General features: G+C 39.2%; 1 protein-coding gene across 3 annotated transcripts in view; it reads right to left on the bottom strand.

Annotated features, from left to right (window-relative positions):
- The window catches only part of LOC126969467 (transmembrane protein 94), a 61,602-nt gene extending 35,650 nt beyond the window's left edge, over window positions 1-25,952 (bottom strand). For all 3 annotated transcript variants that reach the window (XM_050814910.1, XM_050814911.1, XM_050814912.1), the window contains exons 1-12: window positions 25,754-25,952; window positions 25,320-25,576; window positions 24,952-25,059; window positions 21,820-21,968; window positions 20,980-21,132; window positions 19,223-19,431; window positions 18,297-18,516; window positions 16,662-16,862; window positions 10,097-10,281; window positions 7,657-7,780; window positions 5,615-5,749; window positions 18-163 (exon numbers count right to left, since the gene is read on the bottom strand). In XM_050814910.1, coding sequence (XP_050670867.1) covers window positions 18-163; window positions 5,615-5,749; window positions 7,657-7,780; window positions 10,097-10,281; window positions 16,662-16,862; window positions 18,297-18,516; window positions 19,223-19,431; window positions 20,980-21,132; window positions 21,820-21,968; window positions 24,952-25,059; window positions 25,320-25,576; window positions 25,754-25,863 — 1,997 coding nt within the window. In that variant the 5' untranslated portion in view covers window positions 25,864-25,952. The remainder of the gene's footprint in view (window positions 1-17; window positions 164-5,614; window positions 5,750-7,656; window positions 7,781-10,096; window positions 10,282-16,661; window positions 16,863-18,296; window positions 18,517-19,222; window positions 19,432-20,979; window positions 21,133-21,819; window positions 21,969-24,951; window positions 25,060-25,319; window positions 25,577-25,753) is intronic.
- Window positions 25,953-27,013: the final 1,061 nt, after the last annotated feature.

The following is a 27,013-nucleotide window of genomic DNA, read 5'->3' as shown; positions in this document are numbered from 1 at the left end:
TCAAGTTCAATACTCACTTGTAGGCGAAAGCTGTGCAATATGCAGTGAGTGAGTTTCGCTGGTAGAAGTCAATAATTTTCTTCCTATCCGAAGGTGAAATGGGCGTGAGGTCCTTGCCATTCCAATAGTCCACGCAGGAGTCAAGTATAATGTCACCAGTTCCCTGTTAATAAAAGAAAGACTTAATTTAATACTAGCTGACCCAGCAAACGTTGTATTGCCATCATAGTATCATCATCAACTGTAGTTTTAACTCCTGAGAAAGTTAGACAGATACAAAGATTCTAATTAGTTACACATTTTAAACTATTTTTTCAATTTGATTTCTGAACGACGGGGGACACATCAAAGGAAAAACAAAATTGTTGATTTTTTTAAATTCAGAACATTTTCATATTTATTCACCCTTTAAACCTTCTCTGGACTTCCACAAGTAATTCAAGACCAAAATTAGCCAAATCGGTTCAGCCGTTCTCGAGTTTTAGCGAGACTAACGAACAGCAATTCATTTATATATATATAGATAAAAGAGCGCTACAACAGTCTTAGAAATATACGATGAACAATATTTACAGTTAATTTATTTCATAGGAAATAAATATGTCAATTCAAGAAGAGACAGATTATCTAACAATAATACAGGTGACTCTCTTGTTCGCGCCCCATAGCCCAGGGTAGTGTGCGTAAACTCATCTGTTAATGTCTTGTGTGACCACGCACCGTAGCTACGAGCTGAGTACAACTAAAATGAATCATATTAGCTGGTAGCTAAAGTAGCTATTTCTTCAAAAGGTAACTAAGTGAAGTTTCTGTACCAATACTCGGTATTCTGAGTCCTAACTTTGGGAACGGTCGAAAATCTGATCTGGTAGGTTAGTTACTTCCTAATAGCTTTAAGGGTAAATGTATACACTTCTATAATAAAGTCCCAGCCACTGTTCAGGCATTATTTATAAATAAATTTAAATGTTTTATAAAAAAAATGGCTCTGTCATAAATCCTATTACTCCACTGCTGAATATCTAATTGATCGGACAGCCTGGGACTAGATTATGATTATTTTATAGCGATAGAAATGACTGTACAATACTGTATATTTTTATTGAAAAGCGCGAAAAAATTTCTTGCGCCGCTTCTTCTCTCTCAGAGCGCCATTTGTTTCCGAAGCGGTAGTAGTATATAGTAGTTATTAGAAATGACATCAAAAAGAATTCTAAAGGAATCAATTTTGAGAAAATAAATGCCTTTTATGCCTTTATAGTTGGCCCCAAATTTCTTATAATCAACGTTAGTTGCCTGAAACATTGTATATTTTACTACAGCCTACCCATGCCTACAAACTACCCGACCAGAAATCATTCTCGAGTCCTGAAGGGCTTCTCGGGTGTAGTAGGGTTCCCAATATTTGACCCATGTGAATTCGTAAGGTTTCTTCCGACGACAGATATGTCCTATAGGGAGAGCAGTAAGTGAAACCATGAAAGTGAGTGTTATAGCTTAATTAGACTTATAAAAGTCTTAGTCACAAATTTTACCTCCACTTCATAAAAGACTTTAATGAGAATATAAGTGTATTCTCATTGCCACTGCAAGAAACTCTTTGCCACTCTTGAATTTCAAACTTCAGCATTTTCAATTATATTTATACCATCTTTACAAATTGATGTTACAAAAATACTGGAATATTTTGACTTGCGGTCTAGACCTGTCATTCTTCTCTAGACGATGGATAGCATTCGATTTAGGCTGCGGTATCAACTAAAATTCGAGTATAAGTTTTTTGTATCAAACCATACTGTGTTGTGAGCTATTTACCACCTGAGTCCCAAGAGAACTCGACCGTTTTAGGATGTATTGCAACATTTGCATCGAGACACTTGGCCCGTGGGGCCCAGAGGCGCGGAGAATGTTCAAAATACTATCTTCGCGCCTCAATAAGGCTACTGAAAACCCAAGCGCTGGCAGCTATCTCGGTCAACGGATCAACCTAGCTATCCAACGCGGAAATGCTGCCAGTATTTTTGGTACCCTTCCACGTAATGATAGTTTTAATTTTATGTAGTCATAGTATTGTAAATATAGTTATAAGATTTGTTTTGTTTGAATAAATAATCATATTTATTGCATCATTTACACATTCGTACTACATATACCATCAGCTACCCTGGAGCATGAAACAGGCTAGTAATTGAAGAATAGTATTTACGTGGTTTATTTAAATCGGCCTAACTCACGATTCATCATTGTTATTACACACTAGTTTCGAGTGTAGTAAGTTCTCGGTAACGCCCCCCGCCCCGCACAGCCACGCACATAGAGCGCGAATTCGTAGTATATTCCCCTGGCACATTCCCTATTTGGGGTCGGCCCTCCTGATACAAGATCGCCACTGTTTGTGATCTTGGGTCATTGCTGGCGTTAGGCCTAGCATCATCATGTCTTTGTAAACAGTTCTAGTCCAGGTAGTTGGTGGGCGGCCTCTGCCTCTCTTCGCCTCATCCATATCCACGACTTGTCTCGTCATATGGTGTTCGTTCGTACGCATTACATGCCCATACCAGCGTAATCGGCCTTCCTGCATTTTTTGAGCGTGAATTCGTAGTGCGAGATGAATAAATATAGTTCATAATGTGTCCCGAAAGATTTCATAATTTAATAGTATTTTTTTTTGTTAAATTGACAAACTACACTGGCCTTCAAAAGAAAGTATCACACTTTTAAAATTGGGATAACGTTTTAAGTTCACAAGATATACTTTTGAAATAAAAAGGACTCCAAAGAGAATTTAATTTTGTACATAAAAACTTTATAGTCGGTAACCTTCTTTTAAGAATTGGCTGAAAAAATACTTCAAAAACAAAACCATTCCTTTTTCAAAGTGGACGTTTCCGAATTACAATTTTACCATTCACATTTTTCTTTTTTTTTTCAAGGTAAAGCGAAGGTACGAAGAGACTGGACACCATCTGAGGAGACCTTGTAATGGCAGACCCAGGTGTACCAGTGCCCGAGAAGATCGTTATATTATTTCCACTGTGTTTAGAAATCGCCACCAAAATGCAGTTGAAGTCCACCAACAGCTATTTCAGACCCGGAGGGACTACATTAGTGACAGTACAGTGAGAAGAAGACTTGCTGAAGCAAATTTGAAACCCCGAAGACCAGCGAGTGGCCCAAAACTCGAGAGACAGCATCGAGTAGCGAGACTGCGATACGCCCGTGAACACATGCAGTGGGATGAAGAAGAATGGTCAAGAATTTTGTTTGCAGATGAGTGTCGATTCTCCCTTTACACTTCTGATGGAAGGCGAAGTGTTTACAGGCGACCTGGTGAGCGATACCTTCAAGCCTGCATCTCAGAAAGAGTCCAATACGGTGGAGGCAGTGTACATGTATGGGCTGGCATATCTTCAGAAGGTCGCACAGAGCTAGTAGCCATAGAAAATGGCACCCTCACTGGGCAAAGATATGCTCAAGAGATTCTCAATGAGTATGCAGGGCCGTATTTAGCAAATATGGGTGATGGATCGATGCTGATGCATGATAATGCCCGGCCACACACGGCTGATATCGTACAAGAGTATATTCAGGAGGTCGGTATCAGCGTGATGGCTTGGCCATCAAGAAGTCCTGATCTCAACCCGATTGAACACGCCTGGGATGAGCTTGGGAGGCTTGTCAGAAATCGCAGACCACCACCTACTACCCTCAGGGCACTAAAGCAGGCCCTGGTAGAAGAATGGGAGAATATCGGCTCCGAAACCTAGTGTTCAGTATGCCAAACCAGCTCGAAGTTGTAATCAGAGCTCGAGGAGGCAATACCAGTTATTAAAAATTAAATAACATGTAATACATTTTAGTTGAATTTTTTTACACTAAACTAAAAATGTCTATATTCATTGTTTTATCTTTTTTAAGTTAAAAATGTTGCTAATATATAATTTTAGTTTCTAAGAATTAAAGCCTATAAAATTTCCACCAAAACGTTTTTAATCTTAAATCTCTACCTTCTATAGTTAAGAAAAAAAATTAATTTGAAAAGTGTGATACTTTTGCAGGTCAGTGTATTACACATGTTATCTTACCCCAAACTAGGCATATCCTGTGCTATAGATTGCATGACAACGATATATTTAATACGATATAAATGCTACAACATACATAAGGGGCCGTTCATAAAATACGTCACACTAAAATCAGCTTCTTTTGACCCCCTCCCCCCTATTGTCACGCTGTGTCACACTTTCTGTGACCCGTGACTGTCACAAAAACGAAGACCCCCCCCCCCCCCAAATTGAGAAGATGAAAAAAGCGTCTATTTTAGTTCACTGCTAGATGGCGAAAGAAGGAATAAAATAATAATAAATACATGAGAAGCAGTATTTTCATTTGTTACTGAATCGAGAACGCAGGGTACGTGGAAACGTTACTCTCTGTTGTATTGGAAAAACAAAGAAACCAGTTGTGACGGATCGCTAGAGTCGCACCACAGAGCTAGCGCTTATGTCATAAAATTATAAACGGCGAACGTCACGTTGCCGTATACCCCCCGTCCCCCCTTGTCACACTCAGCCAGACCCCTCCCCCCTTGTATGCGATCGTATTTTATGAACGGCCCCTAAATACATATAAACATCTATGACTCGGAAAGAAGCATCCATCATATAAATGTTTGCACCTACCGGGACCTATAGCTCAGTAGGCAGGATCACTGTCCACTGGGCTATATGGGTCGTAATCAGTTCAATATAGCATTAGCAACGAAGCTAAAATTCTGAAATCTGCATTAGATTTGAATATTGATAAACTTATCACGTTGAATGAAAGTGTTTCTTTTAAATAATTCATAACTAAATATATCTATTCAAATTATTTTTTCTAATAGAACAACATCAGGCATCCTTTGCACAGGATGTCGGCTAAATTATGGGTGCGACAACGGCGCCTATTTCTACTGTGAAGCAGTAATATGTACACATTATCGTAATTCGGTCTGAAGGGCGCCGTAGTGAAATTACTGGGCAAATGAGACTTGACATCTTATGTCTCAACGTGACAAGCGCATTTGTAGTGCGGCTCAGAATTTTTGGGTTTTTTCAAGAATCCAGAGCGGCACTGCCTTGTAATGGGCAGGGCATATCAATTACCATCAGCTGAACGTCCTGCTCGTCTAGTCCCTTATTTTCTTTAAAAAAGGCATAAACGATTGGTGCGGCGTAAAGCGTCAGATGTGTATTTGTACTAGTGGGGCGGGTCCTATAGAGTACAGTTTAAAAAAAAAAAATTGTTTGTTTGTGTGGCAATGGAAAGTTTAAATCAAGTTTAATTGTTTTTATTTTTTTAGAGTTTCACTATTTTTTGTGCTTTGTGCTCATAGAGAATTAATAGTTTGTACACCTTCGTGTGACAGGACTGTGCGTTAGTAGCGCTCTCTGGGTTTCCACGGAAGAACAACGTTGTGGATTCTTTCGAAACCACAACTATGCTGAGTTCGGGGCCCATTGGCGTCATTAGATCATAATTAGACTAGTATAACTTTAAGAACTATTATCAGAATATATAATGACGTCAATAAACATTTTTTCTTTCTTTCTTTCTTTCAGTGCAAACTGACCTGAGTCAACATCTGCAGCTGGCTCGCCTGATCCTTCACGATGACGGCGAGCATGTGCGGCAAGGGCACCTTCACACGCGTGCTCAGGTGGATAGCGCGGACAAACCGCGTCTCGCGACGTATCGTCTCCGGTTGCTGCCATAACAAATTTAAATGAATGCTCACTGGCCTGAAAGACATTCTGTCATGAAAATGTGATTTTTTACTATTATATCATACAAAAAACTAAAGTTCTTAGATGAAAAAAATACATACACATCAGTTCGTAAACGGGCTTTGACAAGGAGAACTGACAAGAAACTCCCAGTCCATCTTTTATATCATATATATTTTTAAAGCAATTTTGTTGTTAGCCTTCTTAATATAATAATATTTAGGTGGCCTACGCATAACCAGTCAAAAAAAATATTATTATCTTCTATACACTATGTTAAAAAAACACAGTACGATAATTGACACACTGATAAGAAGTTGAATGCGGAGACACCACTAAAAATAAAATAAAAATCAAAACCCCTCAGATTAAATGCTACAATAAAAAAAACATTTCATATTAAATGTTTTCAAAATACTTGAAAACCACTGACATATTTATTCTATCAGTAAACTAAGGTCATCGCCCTGACCTCGGTCAGCGGCTCAAATAAATATTGCGGGCGTTGTTTATTATTAACACAAAAGATTAGTTTTTGCCGCCTGCAGCCCGCCGCCACCGCGCCCTTTGCAGGGTACATGAATGAAATGGGTGTGTGGACGGGGAAATATTAAAATGGCCGCAGGCAGAGGTGTGCAAACTTTTATAATAGGGTGTGTTAATAATTTTATTTTACTTTTTTTAATGTGCTTATTTCCTGAAAATAAATATATGTTATCACTACTTGATATCTAGATATAGTATAGGATTTTTTAACATGTATAATCTGCTATAAGAGGCGTGCATTCAAATTAATATTACACTAGTATTTAGTTACGTTATTTTATAAGCAAACTTTTATTGGACACTCACCCAGTTTTACTTTACGCTAAATACATAGTAAAAATATTTGGTAGGTAGTCCTAGTATTGTCTGTTATTTTATTGTCAAACTGAATTCCAAGACCTATGTACTAGGTTTTTACAAAATTCGCATTTCTTAGAAGCACAGCGATTAATGCGCTCACCTATATTATTATATACCTATACGTATGATCATAAGTTTCAGTGGCCCAGTATCTTAATTTTTCACCAGCTAAAGCGATAAATAATTAATTGGCATAGTAACGTACCGCTGTGGTTTAGCACCCGTCTGCCGGCGGTCTAGAATTTAGCAAAGAGAAAACAAATTTGATCTACTTTTGTCTACAAATAAAAACAGTGACAATATGATGTTGAAATCGACAACATTACTACTATTACCAAATCGAAGTCTATGTTTGTTGTGGTCGGTGCATTATTATAAGTATGACGGCACAACTGTAGGGCCTTAGTTCTTCGATAGAAACAGACACCTTGATGGGCAAGAGCGAGAGGTACCTGTCACTGACGTCTGGCAGCGCAACTGTGGCGCCTTAATCATTCAAGAAAAACAGTTTGACGTGCGTGAGTGAGAGGTACCTGTCGCTCTGACGGAACGTCGTCGGTTCGTTGGGCGGCCATGTTGCTCGTCACTTTTTGAACGAGCAGCGGCCCGACCGGACGTTAACGACGGATCGTCTAGCCATATTTTGCTATCCGATTCAATCCGCTTGAAATACGATTGTAAAGTGATTTGAATTATGGAAGACCAATTATGATTTGATTGTACGTAACTATTGACGTTTATTTCTTGAATAACCTCGCCCGATTACCCACGTAGAATGGATATATCTGATAAGGGCGCAGAATCGCCGTTAAGTATATAATATAAATAATAATAGACTCAGCCTTGAATAATTAAATTATGCTAACGAGACGAGGGTCGCGGAAGTACAAGACGCCATATTAGAAGACACTCCAGTGATGTCCACATGCGACGTACCAATGTTAGTAATCAAAAGTTCATCCAAATAATCTTCACTGCTTACCAAATGCCTGAAGACAGCTAAGCACTCGTGCACGGTATACGAGTCCGCGACGGAGTCTGTAAAGCCGATCTGTTTCGCGAGCTCGCACAGACAGCGCCGATTCGTCACCGGCACCATGTCTTCGCTATAAAAATGTTATTTTCATATCAAATCAAATTAAAATCACTTTATACATCACGTCAAATAAATGACAGTTATGAATGTCAAAATTTTTTAGATACCATTTAACACCACTTCTGAAAAGGTTGAGCTTTAATGAGAACAAGTGGCAAGAAAGTCATTGTCACACTTTGAAATCAATATTTACAGCGTCATCGTTTTATGAAATATTTTAATTACAACTTAGGTATGTAAAGTAATGCAACTAAACTCATTACTCAATGAATTACACGAAAAATTTATAAAATGAAATGTAATTTATAAAATAAAACCGTTCTCGTATTACAGTGTATTATCATTAGAATCAAAAACTAAATTTTTTGAGGAAACCGCCCAAACCGGTAAAAATTCAAAAATCTATTTTACTCTCCTTTGCATAAGTACGTGTAAATGACAAATTAAAATCTCAATGATAATTAAACATACATAATAAAAATTTTAATGTATGTGTGTGTGTGTGTTTTTTGGTATATATGCCATGTGTCAGGTCATCCGTATAAAGCGAACGACGGCGTAAGGTCTACACGAGAGCCCCCGCCGCCCGCACCTGTCTCAGTCCCCTTTGTCGTCATACCCCCGCGCCCCTGTACCCCGCAGGGGAGGACTCAGATAAACGGTCGGCCTATAGTTAGATCTACAGTGCCTACCTTACTAGAAAAACAATGCATGCTCCTGCTTTTTTATGGAAGAGGAGGACCAACGAGCGTATAGGTTGAGCCTGATGTTACCGCCGCCCACTTTCTGTTACAACACCAGAGGAATCACAGAAGCGTTGCCAGCCTTTAGAATAGTGTACGCACTTTTTTTGAAGGTACCCATATCGTATCGTCTTTTAACACCGCACAAGGAAGCTCATGCTAGTGTATTCTATGTTTAAAGTGTGTGTCCGAGGCGAATGGACCAGACGGGAGACTGTTTGCTGCCTGTTGGCATAAAAGGCAATTATTTTCACAAAATTGATTCCTTTATAATTCTTTTTGATGTCACTTCTAATATACCTACTAGATACTTCGGAAACAGGAGAGAGAAGGAGCGGCGCAAAAACTCTTCCAGCATTATTTTTTTTGCGCTCTTTTTAATAATTTATACAATACTGTACTGTCATTGCTATTGCTATAAAATAATCATAATCTAGTCCCAGGCTGTCCGGATCGCTTAGATATTCAGCTGTAGAGTAGTAGAATTTACGACAGGGCCATTTTTTAATAAAACAACAAGTTGTTCTTTGTAAGTGTAGAAGGGGTTGGTAATTTAAACGCAAATAATAAAACTGTTAAATGTGTATTTTAAAGTTTCCACTCAGAATAAAAATATACACTTATTATTAAAAATAGAGCATAGTGTCCCCTTACAATTCACAGTAAGTAATGCACACTAGAACTTAGCGCTCTGGCTTATATAGGGCACCGTCTACCGTGTTGATGCTACCAACTGTTAGTTGGCACTGCTGTAGTGCCAACTAACTTATACGAATCAAGTTACCTAAAAATCTGAATATCATATTCTATTATCATTATTTCCAATTATATAAAGTAACATTTCTAACACAGTAAGTAGTTAAATGTTAAAACAGGCCTGCAACGTGTACGGCGAACGAACTGCCGATTACCTAATACCTCGCTTGCTAAATGAGCTGCCCTTCATTGAGCGGCAAAATTTAAATATTAAAAACATTAATTACAGACTAAAAGATTATCTATTACAAAAATTATAGCAGCTAAGAGAATTTGTACCTGCTAAGTCATATTTATAAGTTATATTTATTCGTTTTTATGTCTTAAAAATATTTTCGCTGCGTTCATTTAATTTATAGCATAAGTTGAGAGTTGTGACGTATTATTAAGTGTTATTAGCATTAGTTGTTAACCTTTGTGGTTTTTTTTGATGCTAAGTTGACCTAGTTTTATATCGGTATATGTCATATGATAAATAAAAAAATAAAAAATGAATGTAATTATTAATTGGGATATCTTATGACAGTTCATGACGTTGGTAGCGCTTGTTAACACATCGACTTATCAATATAATATTGCTGACATAAGTGTGTGTAAGCAATTTGTTATGTTTTTAAAGTGATAACCCTCACATCTAGGCTTAATACACAAATAAAATTTGAAAAACAAAATTTTATGAACGATGCGGGACTCGAACCCACGACGTCTCGCGTTTCGTGCCAGTGCACTGCCAACTGAGCTAACCGTTCGAGTGACGTATCATCATAAAATCTTGTATGCTTGGTTCAACTCTTATAAGTGTGTGTGTGTGTAGGCTCGAGACTCACCTTTGGTGCGCCTGACACGTGAGGTGTGCGCAGAAGTGTGCGTACGTGTGGCGCGGTGCGGGCGCGCATGTGTTGAGCAGCGCCGCCAATCCCAACGGCTTGAGACGCGCCAGGTGGCGTCGCCAGCGCTGCTCGTCGAACTCCACGCGGAACGGCGCGTTCTGGTCGTGCGTGAGATCAAGGACCTGTGCGGAATAATTGAGGAGGCCTATTAATGACAGAGATCCACTACTATGTAAATTATTGTAAACGTCACAGGCCTATTAAAGACAGACATCTACTATTATGTAAGTGTCGCCGCACACGAGCCACTCGCCACAGCCACAAACGCCGCCACGAGAAGCTATAAGCGGCTACAAAGGTAGCTGAAGCGCGCGACAGCCACTTGTGGCCGGTGGTCGACACTTGCGGTCGGTGGCTGCTACTTTTTTTAACCCTTACGTGCAGTATCATAATGGACTCTGACGAAGAAGGTTTAATTGCGCTACTTTTGATAAAAAGACGTCGTCGTAGAAGACGAAACCGTAGTTATTGGATACATCCAATTTTAACGAATGTACACAAATGCAACGAACATTTCGATAATCTTCTAAACCATCCTAAAAAGTTTTTCAAACATTTTCGTTTAAGCATAGGTACGTTTTGGGAACTACATGCTCTATTATATGCTGGATTAAAGCACCACGATACCAACATGCGGAAAAGCATCGCACCTGCGGAAAGACTAGCTATCACATTAAGGTAAGTGGAAATAATCACTAGCATAAAACTCCACAGAACACTATGATAAAATAATCTATACTTTATTTATAATCACTATGCATTGTTTTTTCTACTAGAGAATAGCTAGTTAACAAATAAAACACGTAGGTATTTGTATTTAGTTATTGTGTGTTTATTATAATTTGATATCACTCGTCATCATCACGGAACATGTCTTCGATAACAGAACTGTTGTCCATAGACTGGTCAGAATAATATGAATGAGTTGGAGAAGGCTGAATGTGAAGACGGGATAGATGTAGAAGCGTTTTCTGTAGAGTATGACATGTCAAGCATAGACTTGTCGGAATAATGTGAATGAAGTGGAGAAGGCTGGGCAGATGTAGAAGCTTTTTGTGTCTTTTTGTGTATGTTGGCATTTCCTGAAGAATAACCATAATATTGTGCCGAATAGGTTTCATAATTTTGATTATGAGTGTACTTTCTAATTAACTGTAATATTTCTGATTGAAAATCAAGTTTACAATTTTCGTCAATTTTTTTTACATGTGGAAGCAGCGACATCAGAAATTGCTTATCGGGGTCATTTTGGTCGCTTATTTGATCATGTTTACGTTTTAAATTTTCCGAAAGTGTTCTGAGAATTTCATTTTCTGATTTTTCGGCCCTTTTTATATTAATGTTTCTGTTTATTTTCGGGCGAGATGTTTCCGCATCATTAGTTGCATTAGTTACATCGGTAGGCGGTCTCACTTCTTTTAAGGAATTCAAGAACGATAGATGATTGAAATAAATGTACTGTTTACTGCTTGTTGCTGCCGAACCACTCGCAACGTTCTTGTTTTTTGCATTTTCTCTATTAAAACTGTCACGAAGACTCTTCCACTTCCTCTGTAATTTAGTTACTGTAACAAAAAAAAAAATTTAATTTATTTAATTTATTTAAAAAAATATATATAATTTGTTTCAGGTATCTAGGAACTGGATGCTCGTTTGAGGATTTTGAACTCTCTTACCACCGTGGGGCCACTACAGCAAGGAAAATAGTACAAGAAACATGTCAACTAATTTGGAACTATTTAAAAGCCGCTTGTATTCCAGAACCGACCCAAGACATGTGGAAAGAAATTGCCAGCGGATTTCTTCAAAATACTAATTTTCCTAATTGTTTAGGCGCCATAGATGGGAAACATATAAGAATTATTCATCCATTCGATACCGGCTCCTTGTACTTTAACTATAAAAAATTTTTTTCAATAGTACTTCTTGCAACTTGCGACTCGAATTTACTTTTTACGTTCGTGGATGTTGGGGCATACGGTAAAGCATCCGATTCTACAATATTTAGAGAAAGTGAACTGTGTAATAAAATACACAGAAATACATTAAATATCCCCTCACCACGACAGGTCGGTAATCGACAACCATTGAACTATACATTTGTTGGTGATGAAGCATTTGGCCTCAGTGAAAATATGATGAGGCCATATGCTGGAAAATATTTGGACTTAGACAAAAAAGTTTTCAATTATAGGTTAAGCCGTGCCAGACGTTGCATTGAGTGTACCTTCGGCGTACTAGCAAACAAATGGAGAATATTACATCGCCCATTAAACACTTCTGTTCATTTCTCAGAAGACATTGTGAAAGCTTGTTGCATTTTGCACAACTTTATTCGCAAAAGGGATGGTTTCAATTTTCGGCACACTTTGAAAATAGTGGGACTCGAAAATATACAAAATACAGGCTGGCCAGTAACACGAGCGTCTACTGCAAGAGATACGTTAAAAGATTATTTTATGTATGAAGGAGCAATACCGTGGCAAGAAAATAGAATATAAATATATGGTTTTATATTATTTTATTAAACTTACCTTCAATGTTCTTTTCTTTGGCAGTTTTATTCGAAAAATCTCCCACAAACAATTCGCAGATTTCTTCCCAGGCCTTCACTTTTTCTCCTCTATTACTATAACTATCACTTTTTGAATCCCAAATCGCAGGACGGGATTGTATCTCTGATATAAATAATTCTATATCCATATTTATCTACATATATGAACTACAGACTACGTGCGTGCGTTACCGTCGACTTACACAGGTTAACTGAGGCAAGGGAGAGAGGGGCGCGGAATCGCGCGAGTGGCGTGTGGCGGCTTTTTGTGTCGGCGTTTAGTGGCCGGTGCGAGCCACAAGATGCAAGCTGCGACGATTTGTAGCGTGTGGCCGCCACCGGCGCCAACCGTGTGCGGCGAGTCCATATAAAATGTATGAAAATTACAGGAAATATGCCAGTGGCGGCGTTTTGTGGTTGTGGCCGGTGGCCCGTGTGCGGGAGCCCTAAACGACACGATCGCTGGACATTCTATACGGATATATTTTGCATTGTGTGTCTTCTACCATTTATTGCGGAGAATACTCGGAATCAGCACGTGTTCTGGTCGTTAATTAAAAAAATTCTTTCAAATACATTCAAATTTTAAATATAAGCTTATTTGTACTGTTTTTCTAGAAGTATTTTTAGCGACATTGATTGTAAATTCAAAAACCACGCGTACATTCAACGATAAGGCTAGCAATATCCAGGTGTTTCTTTTGATGTTTCATAAATACTGCTAAGCAAAAAACTGTAAGACTTAGGGCCTCGTTCACCATGTCCAAGTAAAGCTGTGATTAGTAACTTCTCAAGTAACGTTAATTGGAAGCTACATGTTATGAGTATCTTTTGCCAATTTCACAAGCGAAAATTATGTCTTGAGTAACTACTGATTGGTTAAGTGAGTAATGAATCTATCACATGTCATATTCGTTCAATTTTACGTCAAATATCACTTGTCAAACGTCATTGCAGATTGTCATTTATGAATTTGTTAAAGAACGAAATGATGGAAGTTTGGAGAGGAGCGCCTTGTGCCATACACGATCAAAGGCCTTCGCTATATCCAGGCTAACTGCCAGGTCTCTATGTGTTAGGTATACCACAAGATCACCTGCCGACCGACCATGGCGAAACCCGTATTGTCGATCGTTGATCAACTGGTGACCCTCTAGATATACTAAGAGCTGACGGCTAATTATGCACTCCATGATTTTGGAGAGCAGGGAGGTAATAGCAATAGGCCTGTAGTTTGCCGGATCCGAACTGTCTCCTTTTTTTTGGATCGGATGGACAAGGGCTGACTTCCATGAGTCAGGGACTACGCCTTTAGAATAAGAGTGCCGGATAAACGCGTTAGCACCGGCGTCAACTCAGGGGCACACGTTCTAAGCACGATTGGAGAAATGCCATCCGGCCCGCTCGACTTCCTGACGTCCAACGAAAACAGAGCTCGCCTAACAGTTTTCTGTCTGAACTGTACTTCAGGCATAGAGCTCTGACACCGCGGGATGGTCGGCGGTGTTTTTCCGTTGTCGTCAAGAGTCGAGTTGGAGGCGAAAAGAGTGCACAAGAGATCAGCTTTCTCTTTCAGCCGTATGGGCCAGGGTGTCATTCGTCATGTGCAACGGCGGCATGGACGGCTGGCTGATGTTACCAAGAGCAGCTTTCGACAACGACCAGAACTTGCGTGTCCCGGTCGGGTAGCTGGAAAGCTGCTCGCCGATTTTGACGACGTGTTTTGACTTTGCACGTGCGATTTGCCGCTTAAAAAATCTGGAGGCACGGTTGTATTTCCTCTTAAGAACTGTGCAGTTCGGATTCTTTGCGCCCAGCGCCGCAACCCAAGCTCGATACGCCTGTTTTTTGCAGTCAGATGCTGCTTTAACTGACGCATCGAACCAGGGCTGTGATCTGCCACCGATGGGTACTACAGAGTTTGGTATAAAAATATCCATACCCTGTAGTATCACATCAGCTACTGCAACGGCGCAGCCACTAGGATCATCCGAAGGGAAACAAACCCTGCCCCAAGGATAGGATGCAAAAAAGGAACGCATCCTATCCCAATCTGCTGACTAGTAGTGCCAAACGCGGCGGGTCACTGGTGGTCTGCGACGTTGGCGTCGGATAGGCACTACACTCCTGACCAGGCAATGGTCGGTTCCGAGAGGGGCGTCGACAAAGACCTGGTAACCATCGGGATGTGTAGTCAGCAGAAGATCCAATAAGGACGGCATGTGGCTATCCACATCCGGGAGCCGCGTTGGCGACTCGACCAATTGGGACAGACCATACGCCAATGCAAAATTATGCACAGATCGCCCTGCGTAGTCTGTGGTACGTGATCCAAGCCATTCGGCATTGTGCCCGTTGAAATCACCCAAGACTACGATTTCAGCGGAGGGGATTTGTGCAAGCACGTCGTCAATTGCCGCTTGAACGCAGCTCATGAGATGAACGGTTTCTGCGTTACCACTATGGGACCTGTAGACACACGCATAGATGCGGACGCGGTCCTCTAAATCTACGCGGAGCCAGAGAGTGAACAGGTCCCTACCCTCAAAATTGCCGAGACGGCGACAGCAGATATCCTCCCTAACGTACACACATACCCCGGCATGAGGCAAAAAATTGTGCTCAAATTTTGTACCCGGGGTACGTTAAATATGACGTATAGCTAGGTCGAGATATCTGCGTCTCCGTAAGGAAACACAAGGCCGGCTGCGCCGTCTCAAGGTGGTGGTGGACGGCGTTTAAATTGGAGTGAATTCCCCTGATATTGCAAAAGTCCACGTTGAGTGTGAAGCGGGGTGCCGTGGTGTTACTGCCTCGTTTGTCCTTGGTCATGCGCGGTTCTGTGCCCTCCCCAGAATACGAAGGGCAGCCCGAGCTAGAGTGCTCGGGGAGGGATTCTCCGACTCTAGTAGAGCCGATACCCTCCTGGGGTAAAGCTCCGCTGTCATATTCGGGTGGAGGGGGGGGGGGGGGGATGTCCACCGGTCCTCGACACTAACCTATGCGAAACATAGCGGCACTAGGCCGCTACTTCACGCCGGTATTCTGTGCGGGTGTGGTAATTAGCCCGGACGAGCCAGGCCCGATTGTGCTGACGTCAAAAGACGGCAGCGTGACTCTCCCACTTCTAAAAAGCCCTTAGTCGCCTCTTACGACACCCATGGGCCTGGGACTCCCCTATTCTTTTTACGCCCCGGGAAAAGTACAGGTGTCTATGTTTTTATATTAGTTTTTTCATAAAAGTTACATTTTTATTATTATTTTACCTAACCCGACGTTTCGTTACCTTTTCAGAGCACATTTTCATGGGAACTGCGGTTGACAGGAGTCGAGATAATATATGTCATTGTCATTATGAAGTTTAGCGCCATATGGTATTCGCTGTAGACAGATGGTTTTTTGCAAAATTTACTGACAGTGTCCTCTACTTTTAGGTATGTGTAGTTTTGGGTTTTAATTTGAAGATTATTGGATCCCGGAGGTGTTACATCTTTTGAGCCCGTCTTCTCTATTGAAATTTGGATTTTTTTTTAATTTAAATAGCTTCACGTACCAGACTTGGAAGAAATCAATTCTCTTTTGCCAAAAATTTTGGTTGGTAGAAATGAATTGTTTCTACAGTCTGTTATGTGTTCACATACATCTGACTTAGAGTGACATCTGTATTTGATATTCGTAATGTGTTATTTAAGTCGGCTTAAGATGTTGCGTTTGGTTTGCCTTAAACATTAATATAACAACATATAAACATTTGCAACTATGAGTATTCGAACCCAGGACCCCTAATAAGTTCAGCCAGGCTTACTAACCTCTAGGTTATATTAGTCGTCGTCACATTAGAATATCCTATCACACAAGTTGGACCACAAAATAGATACGTATTTATAAAAAATAATTTAAATCCCTGCATTTTGATACCTATATACTAGATGTACTTACTAAACTTACCTCAACAATAGTGGATGTTTCAGGATTCAGCTTATCCCCAGACTGTTCGAGAGTTGTCTGACTCTGATGGCCCATGGAACCAACAAGACTAATCTTACTCGAGGTGTTTGAAGTTGGACTTGAGTTGCGAAGAAAAAACACTTTCTCAGCTGTTGGATTGGGCCACGATAAGATGCCTTTTTTATCGACACAGCAGAGAGCCTGAAATATATTTAGGAAACTAAATTAATATAAAACTTTTTTTTAATGAAAATAAGGGACGAGACGGGCAGAACGTTCAGCTGATGGTAATTGACACTCCCTGCCCAATACAATGCAGTGCCGCTCAGGATTCTTGAAGAACCCCAAAAATTCTGAGCGGCACTACAACTGCGCTCGTCACGTTGAGACATAAGATGTGAAGTCTCATTTGCCCTGTAATTTCACTAGCTACGGCACCCTACAGGCCAAAACACAGTAATGCTTACACATTACTGCTTCACGACAGAAATAGGCGCCGTTGTGATACCCATAATCTAGCCGGCATCCTGTGCAAAGGAGCCTCCCGGAACTGGTGAAACTAAAAAAATATAAAACTTAAATAAATACATTTTAGTTCTGTTTAGAGTTGGCGAACTGTACTTAACTATTTTATTTATAAGTAACCTAATCCCTCACAAAACAAATACATGTATATAATATATTTTAGAAGAAATTTTTGATTTGAATTCGTTCAATTGAAGAAGAAAGAATAAACTGTATGTGCCATGTTATACATTAGGTAGGGTTAAGGGATTCTTTTAATAGGTTTTGGTATTCAATTTTAAAGAATAATAATGTTTCTGTGGCAAAGAATGCTTAGCAGATTATATAGAAGTTGCATTATCCTTGAGTGGTTCTGCACAGTATGTATTACTAGCTGACCCAGCAAACGTTGTATTGCCGACATTAAAATCGCGATACAAAAGTAACTGTTGATCGTAGATGGGTGAAAATTTTAAGTTGCATGTATTTTCTTAATGATGACTCATAATCAAACAAATTTAAAAGAAAATGTCAAAGAAATTCGTGTAGACCACCTTTAACATTTAGGGGGATGAAAAATAGATGTTGTCCGATTCTCAGACCTACCCAATATGCACTCAAAATTTCATGAGAATCGTTCAAAGCCTAGTTTAACTACAAACACCGCGACATGAGAATTTTATATAAAATAATGTTGAGCTTGTTTCTGCCAGAAATATTATAGGATGTTTGACAAACATTTAGAAATTGGGATTTTTCTGTCTAGAATCGAAGTGCTTAAGATTATTTAAGCCGACAAAACGGAACACATCTTTGTTCGTATATGATGTCCGTCAGGAAAATAAATTATATTAGTAACGAATTGATAATGGGGTTAATTGGCCAGTGGGAGGCTCCTTCGCTCAGGATGCCGGCTAGATTATGGGTACCACAAGGGCGCCGTAGCTAGTGAAACTACTGGGCAAATGAGTCTTGACATTTTATGTCTCAAGTTGACGAGCGCAGTTGTAGTGCCACTTAAAATTTTTTAGATATTTCAAGAGTTCTGAGCGGAATTGTATTGTTCCGCTCGTCTCGTCCCTTATTGTCATAAAAAAATCGTAAAATTGAAATATTTGTACAACAACTCACCGATAAAGATCCCAATACATGAACAATATTAGCTGTTCTTGTCACCACGTCTTCCCTCCCCGTCAGTATGTTGTAAAACGTTTTGCCCAGCGTCTTAATATTCTGGGGCTTGAGTTTTGATTCGCTTAGAGCCTGTATGAGCGGGTCGCTCGCATCTTCTGATATTGAACAGGACTTCGGGCGAGTGTACTTTTGACGAACCTCCGATAGTAGTTTGAACCTACAATATCAAATAACTTTACTAAATATGTAGTGAACAATTCTTCTTTACCTCTTCAAGGAACAAAATAAAATTTTTCATTATATAAAATTTTGATTCGAGAAAAGTAAGATGAGACTTCATGAAATTATTCCATTTTTGAAAATTTATAGCAGTAGGCGTTAATTTGCGGCAATCTTTATTGAGTGTAAATTCTTAATTGAGTGTAAGTCTTAAATCGAATCGAGATTCTAGTCTCGTGCTAGAATTAGGCGAGTCAACAATTCCTGAGTTATTGATTACTGTGATTTTAATATCTGTACTGTTTCTGTATTATAATATTATGTACAACTGTCAACCTAAGTGACAGTCAGTGAGGGTGAGTAATAACATTTATGAATGCCACCACCAATGGGAGGCTCCTTTGCACAGGAAGCCGGCTAGATTATGGGTACCACAACGGAGCCTATTTCTGCCGTGCATTACTGTGTTTAGGTCTCAAGGGCGCCGTAGCTAGTGAAATTACAGGGCAAATGAGACTAACCATCTTATGTCTCCAGGTGACGAGCGCAATAATTGTAGTGCTGCTCAGAATTTATGGGTTTTTCAAGAATCCTGAGCGTCCCTTATTTTCATAAAAAAAGATGTCAAAGTTATACCTACATTGCACAATTCGCCACCATTTTGGAATAGCCGAGCTCGCGACATCACACAGTGACGAACTTACCTTGCATGACCATAGCAGTTAAGCGTCACCCAGGCGACAGGGAAGACGATCTGCAGCACTGGCAGTGATGCAGCGATGGTCTGCAGGAAGTATATCTCGGTCCAGTGCGTGACGCCGGGCAGGTGGTACACGTGGCGGAACAAACAGGCCACCACCATCAGTACTATGACCAGCGGGAGCACGATACCCTCCATCACTTTCACTGTACACTAAGAGATTAGCTTAGCACGGCAGCAATGGGGCAAAAACTTTAAACAAGCAATTCTTGTATATATATAATCTGAATCTCGAAACTGCTCCAACGATTTTAATCAAATTTTCTAAACAGGTAGTTTCGGGGTCGAGAAATCGATCTAGCTAGGTTTCAATTTAAAAAAATCTAGTTTATGTGTGTTTTAATGAGGAACAGCTACAATAAGATTAGAATACAAGGGTAAATTTCGCCACTAATATACAAGACTATAATAGCTCAGATGGGACATTGGGTTATCCGGAAAGCCTATGTCCTAATTAAATGTAATGTAATGTACTATTAGTTTCTTTGCTGTTCAAGTTTTGTACCTTCTTAAAATCCAAGCAAGGCTCGGTCATCCGGATATTAAATATTTAATAATGGTAGCAATGGGGAAGAAACTTTTTAGTAACAAATAATAAATATTTAATAACGGTAGCAATGGGGAAAACACTTTTTAGCAACAAAAAAGAACCAAATTGTCTATCACTCATTATTTATGTTACATCATAATCTTCATAGGTAGCTTGGGCCTTGTTTGTAAAAACACAATGCATTTTTAATTTTTAAGTGGATATAAAACTGACAATTCAATAAAAGAAATGAACAGAAGTCAAGGTATCCTTATTACAGAGAGATTTAGGGACTACGCGCACTTATTCAGCTCCATTCGCGTTTCGCTGAACGATTTTGGTCACACTTAAGGACTCTACCCACTACAACGTATCATACCATGACCGTGCTATGAACGTAACTGACACGACATGCAACACGATACGCTCTACTGGCATACTAGAGCGTATCAATTCACTCAACGCACCGGCGTGTCATGCACAGAGCGTATCGCCACCGGCAAAATATTCTCGCCGACAATACTTGCCGCTCCATGCATGGCACGCTACGGTGCTGGTCGGTAACGGAACGGGCTAGTGGGCATGGTCTCATACTTTTTAATACAGAGAATATTTTTTTGCCTGACACGTTCATAGCACGGTCATACGTTGTAGTGGGTAGAGTCCTTAATACAGCTCAGCTTCTATCAGCCGCGTACGGCGTCGTAAGAGTCAGAATAATAACTTTATGGGACTACGCGTACTTATTCAGCTTTTGTCCATACAAAATTGTTGTTTTGTATGGACAAAAGCTGAATAAGACGTGTCCGCGTCGTATCAGCTTTCCGCGTCCATTCTGAGTCGCGAACCATCCCTGTAAGGAGCTGTTCCGCCGCATTCGACGACGAACAGCGCTGTACGCGGCGGAACAGCGCCGAACGCTCTCTATAGCATTCGCATACTAAAAACACATTTATCCTCATTTTATGCTGGTTTGCCGCGAAAGCAGAATGGACGCGGAAAGCTGAATCGACGCGTACACGTCTCCATACAAAATTGTTGTTTTCTATGGACAAAAGCTGAAAAGAGCTGAATAAGTGCGCGTAGTCCCTTACTCTCTCATTAAAAATTTTTATAACATAGGAAAAAAATGCAGACAGTTATGAAAAGAAAAAGTGGTGCAGTAAACTCACCAAATACCTCTGTTTCTCGAACACGGTGACTGGCCTTGATGTAGCATGCTCTAATATTAGTTTCAAATTCTTCAAATATGGTGTCTCGCACATCCGATATGCTCTGTTTTGGTGAGGTGAACGTAATCGGGGCACATTCACGTTTTCCTTGGCCTAAAATTTTTATTAAATTATTATGTAAACAATTTGTTATTTTTTAAAGTCTTAAAAAAAACCCTCACTTCAGGGAATAATTACACAAATGAAATTTGAAAACAAAATTTACAAACGATGCGGTACTCGAACCTGCGACCTCTCGCGTTTCGTGTGAGCGCTCTTTCCACTGAGCCAACAACTGAAGCCACAACGTGACAGTTGAACTAGACATACAAGTTTTATCAACGATACGTCATTAGAACGGTTGGGTCAGTGGAAAGAGCGCTCGCACGGAACGAGATAGCTCACGGGGTCGAGTCCCACATCGTTTATAGTCTTGAATTAAGAAATTCAAATATTTTTATAAAAAATAGGCTATGATATCACTTATTGAAAGTCAAAAACTACTACCCATTCGGAAAAGTATGCCTCAGACCTGAGAAGAACGGGCGCAAGAAACTCAGCGGGCATCTTTTTTTTTTCATAAAAATATAAAATATCTTCTTAAAATGATGAAATATAGTTCACCACACCCTTAGACATATTGTGACATAATAATATACCGAGATAACGGCAAGAAGTGGCCCAACCATGGTTGCATTGCTAAGGTTAAATCGCATTAGATACATATCAAAGGTGATGATAGAATATAAGTTTGCAAAGATATGTTACTACTACATCAAAAGTGGTTGAATATCTTTTTACCTGAGAGCCAATAGTAAAAACCTGTCCAAAAAACATCTCCGGGTCTTCTGCCTGTAAGCCTTTGCAATGACCTGGAACTTCTTGGCCAGGTCTTAGCACTATTACATCACCTTCCACAAGTAAAGCCCAGGGTAAATTCACTATGGCACCTGAAACCCCATTCAAATCAACAAAAAAGCTACTTTTGGTAATGTGAGGAAAATTTTAAATGTTAAAGGACTTTTGTTTAAACCTGAAAATATTTATAGATAAAAAAATTCCATTTACCCAGTCTACTAAATGGAAGCCAGACATGGGTAAATTAAAATTAAATCTTGCAAATGTTAAAATTAAACAAAATTAAAAGTTAAGTTGGTCTTTACTTATCTTTTCTAAACTAACCTTTATATACATAAGAGGGGGCTCAGAGCCAACTTCCGTATAACAACAGCCTGGACTATAATTGCCCTAAGTCTCAACCGACTATGTATTGTCATGTGCCACTGGCATGTGTCAGATGAACCTTCATCTTCAGAACACAGCGGGATAAGCACAGCCTACAAATCCAGGTGCAATCCGAGTAAAACAGACCGCACCTAGTTTTTTTTGCAAGCTGGTAATGTAACGGTATATTACCACCAACCCATCGACATACTATAATTGTCCTGTAGGTATCGAAACACACATAACTAATATCACTTAAACTCGATCAACAGCTAAGAAACAGACATGCCCTCTTGGTTTGTCAAAAATCGGTTCCAACAATATATGCGAGTAGTGGAGACCGGAGGTGGAAAGGCTGCACCGCAAAGTAAAGAAGCTGTTTCATAGAGCAAAGAATAACCAACGACTGGGACGCCTGCAAGCAAGCGCAGCACCAGTACAAGGACCGCATCCGTGTCAGGAAGATAAATGCTTTTGCACCAACAAACCGACAGGCTAAAGTAAAACCATCCTATTAGCCCATCTAAATCGCAATCTAGGTTGCTTGTAAAAAATTTAGGGTCCCGGATATAAAATTCGATAGAGAGACCTGCAAACAGCTTCTGAGAATTGACTTTTTGTCTCATTGCAAACAACTAATCATGGGATGAAGCAATACAAAGCTACACAGTGAATCAGACGGATGGGTCAACAGCTTAGAAGTTAGTAGAGAAAGAAAAGACAATTTTTTTTTTTTTTTTTTTATGAAAATAAGGGACAAGACGAGCAGGACGTTCAGCTGATGGTAATTGATACGCCCTGCCCATTACAATGCAGTGCCGCTTAGGATTCTTGAAACCCCCAAACATTCTGAGTGGCACAACAACTGCGCCTGTCACCTTGAGACAAGGTATTAAGTCTCATTTGCCCAGTAATTTCACTAGCTACTACAATGCAAGCAATTACCTAGATTCCATTTAAAATAGCTGGCCAGGATGGAATCTTCCCGGGCCTGTTACAATTAAGTGGCTCAGGTTTTTGCCCTAGCATCTCACTGCAGTATACAGGGTATGCTTGGCTTCAATGGAAGGAAGTAAAAGTATTTTCACTAACAGAAGGAAGGTAGTATAGGAAAGCTCAAACTAATAAAGCTGTTCAATACCAAACTGGCCATTATAAATAAACTATAAGATGCTCTGAATCAAGCATATCAAATATAAAGTGGTTGGCAGTGTAAAAGGCCATAGGGACTTGCTCAAAAGGTTAGCAAATAGCTTTATACAGCAGTCATACAACCAATTATCTCTTATGGTGCCACAGCTTCATGGCCCAGGACTGAGCTTATCACCATACAAAACTAGCTCCAGCGATTAAAGGCTAGCTTGTACAACAATTACAGGATGCATGTGCATCACGCCAACGGCCACAAATCAAAATTCAAATCATTTGAATTTATTCAAAGTAGGATAGTAGGACTGGGTGCAAGAAACTCAGCCTGCCTCTTTTTTGTTCATAAAAATATAGTTACAAAGTAATATCATACAATTAAACTTATTATTTAATAGCTTAGGTGATTTTACAATGGATCAAGGGACACTCGTTCATTACCTAATTGATGCGGATGTAGTGGGAAGATGGGGCACAATGTCTCAGGTAGCGGGCGCAACAGAATAAAAATTAATAGTAAATAATAATAAATTAATAATAATTAAATATTATAGGGTGTGACAATAAAATAGCATATTGCAAGAGCAATTGGTAGATAAAATGCAGCTACAGCAGTTCGTTAGGGGGCTTTGACATGGGGAGAACACCAGATAAGAAACCCCCAACCCATCTTTTAAATCATTATTATTATTATGAGTAGGGGATAATCTGCACTTAAATCCTAGGATCTATTGTGCCCCCTGCTTGAGCTAGCGCCCCTACCCTCGACTTCTTGTGTCTTAAGACAAAGAGCTGTGGTGAGATCAAGGGATATATGACTGGGAGACATGTGCCGGGATTTTAATTGTGTTCTCTAGACCTATTCCCTTTAGGAAGCATAGGATCCTCAGAGGGTCCAGGCCGGCCACAACCTCTGCTATGAGTGAGGGTGTTTTAAGACACCCCAGCTTGATTCTGGCAATGGCCTCATATTCCAGAAGGATGTGCATGGGGTCTTCAGCGGCTTCGCCGCAAAATCTGCACAGATTTGATTCACTGAGACCAATGAGTACCCATTCTGGCTAGGTGCCCTTTTAAATCATACTACGTACTTAATACAATATTAAACAATATTTAATTTTATTAATTAATTACTGGACAAATGAGACTTAACATCTTATGTCTCAAAGTGACGAGCTCAATTGTAGAACAAATTGAAAAACCCTGAATTTATTTGAGCCCTGAAAATTCTGAGTGGCACTGCATTGTAATGGGTAGGGCGAATCAATTACCATCAGCTGAACATCCTGCTAGTCTCATCCCTAATTTTCATAAAAAAAAACCATTTTCTTGTTCCACTACTCATTATAAGAGATTTTCATCTATATATGGACTCATCATGATATATCTGGAACCATAAGGTTTAGAGACTTGAAGTTTGGTAGGAATATTTGTTTCGCCCAGTACAGGTCAGCTAAGAATGGATTTTAAGAAATTCCATCTGCAAGAGTTTTTTTTTTATAACAGAACAACATCAGTCGGGTCTGCTAGTATGTAATAAATGTATTATATAACTTATTGTACCATCTCTGTAGGTCCATTGCAGAATTACACAGGGTGAGTACGGAGCACATAGATGCGGATAATATTCTTCTTTCCATAAACATTGCTCTATAGCTTTATCCAATGTTTCTGTAATTAATTACAGTTTAGAAAATATTTTATCAAATTAAATCAAAGTAAGTAGTTATGATAAAAATCACAATGATAAGACAAGAATATCAATTAAATCATCAATAAGAATCCTTCAAATAAATCAATAAGAGTTGAAGTAAGCCACTACAGCAACTGGCCATATATTTTCAGTACCCACTAATTTACAATGTACATGTTATGTTATATAACTTATAATATTATGCAGTAATAAAATATACATAACTTGACAAACTTACCCAGCACTTTAGCTACTCTATGAGGAATTTCATTTCTATATAAATATTCTTCATTTAATGCAATGAAGAAATTAATAACAAGTATAGAAAATAAAAACAATGCCTCCCACAACAGGTATCCTTGTGCGAGTACTGTGCCATCAATCAAATATGTTAGTATTAAACATACTATATTTATTATTGTAACTGTATAGGCCACTCCAGACAAAAGAACTTTCTCTGATGAAAATGATATTACATTATGAATAATATCAATTCTGAAAGAAAATTAATTTTGAAATGAAACTAAGAAATAATTTATGTACAATAAACAATATTTTTTATATGCTTTTACTCTAATAAGGAACTAATATTTTTCAGTACCTTTTATATGGATATATTATTTAATAATCATTAATCATAAAAAACACAGTATTAGTAAACATAAATAATACCCGATAGATTTTTTTTGTTTGTGCTCCTCTATTACAGTACGAATATCGTCGCGTAGTTTTGTTAATGCTTCTCTAGTAGAGTACCCAAGTATTTGATCACGTTCTCCCATTCTTAATTATGTTTATTTAATATATTTCATTTTAATAAACAACAGGCAGAATTGAAAATACCTACATAAAATTTCAAAATACATTGAACTTGAGAACACAGAACACTATTACTCTATAGTCTATACTCTACCATGAGAACCAAGAGCAAATTTTTTTTTTTTCCCACATACGGTACACCATAGAGGATAGATACAGATAATTAAGCCATAGTATTTCTTTTGACAAGGATACATGTACACATTCATTAGCAAAGGATTATAATATGCAAGGTACACGTTGTATAGACATTAGACAACTGGCAAAGCAATCGCGCAAAGAGTAATTCATCAATCAGTATGCACACTAGACCTCGCACTCCAGCACCGTTCCCGGTTCGCATTATTGCCACCTCGCTAATTATAGGATTCCTATATTCCTGACATCATTCATATTAATATTCTTAAAAAGTATAATCTCCATAATTTTAAGCAGGATTTCTAAAAAGCTTAGCTTAATAAGAGGAGAACAAATAAGAACCTGATGATATGTTATAGTATTAGTGTTCTGTGATCACCACCGCACATACTCTTCTACGACGCTAAAGGAGTAACATGAGTGTTGCCCCGGCCATTTAAAAAGTTGTACTCGCTCTTGTTGAATGTATCCTTGTCGTAAATTCCTGGAAGCACTGCACGTAAAAGCTCGTTCCATAGTTTGGTTGTACTTGTTACTTGGCAAAAAGTCCAACAACGAAAACCTCACTGCGTAGTAATGTCACATTCTGATAGTGAGTGTGATAGCCAAGTTTGTTGCGTGTTGTGCGAAGAAAATTGTGCAGGAAGCGGCGGCAAGAATCAGGTCGAACAGCTTTTTGGAACACTCCCCGTGACAAATAGGTACAATGAAGCAACATCTCTACACAAAAACAAGTGATATAACCGTCCACAGATATCTGTGATATAAGTTTGAAAGTTATCTATGTTATACCGACCTTTAACACGAAAAATCTTCTGAATTTTGTAACAAAGTTTTCAGCATTATCTAGGATCATCACCCCACAAAAGACTTACTTACTCGATGAGTAGATAGTAGCCGTAGGCTGCATGACATGTTTATGTTCTATGCAAGGCTAGCATGCGCAGTTCGAGACAAAGTTCGAGATACCACGTG

Source organism: Leptidea sinapis, chromosome 18, assembly GCF_905404315.1.
Source record: "Leptidea sinapis chromosome 18, ilLepSina1.1, whole genome shotgun sequence".
Taxonomy (NCBI): Eukaryota; Metazoa; Arthropoda; class Insecta; order Lepidoptera; family Pieridae; genus Leptidea; species Leptidea sinapis.
This window is presented reverse-complemented; position numbering and strand designations above follow the sequence as displayed.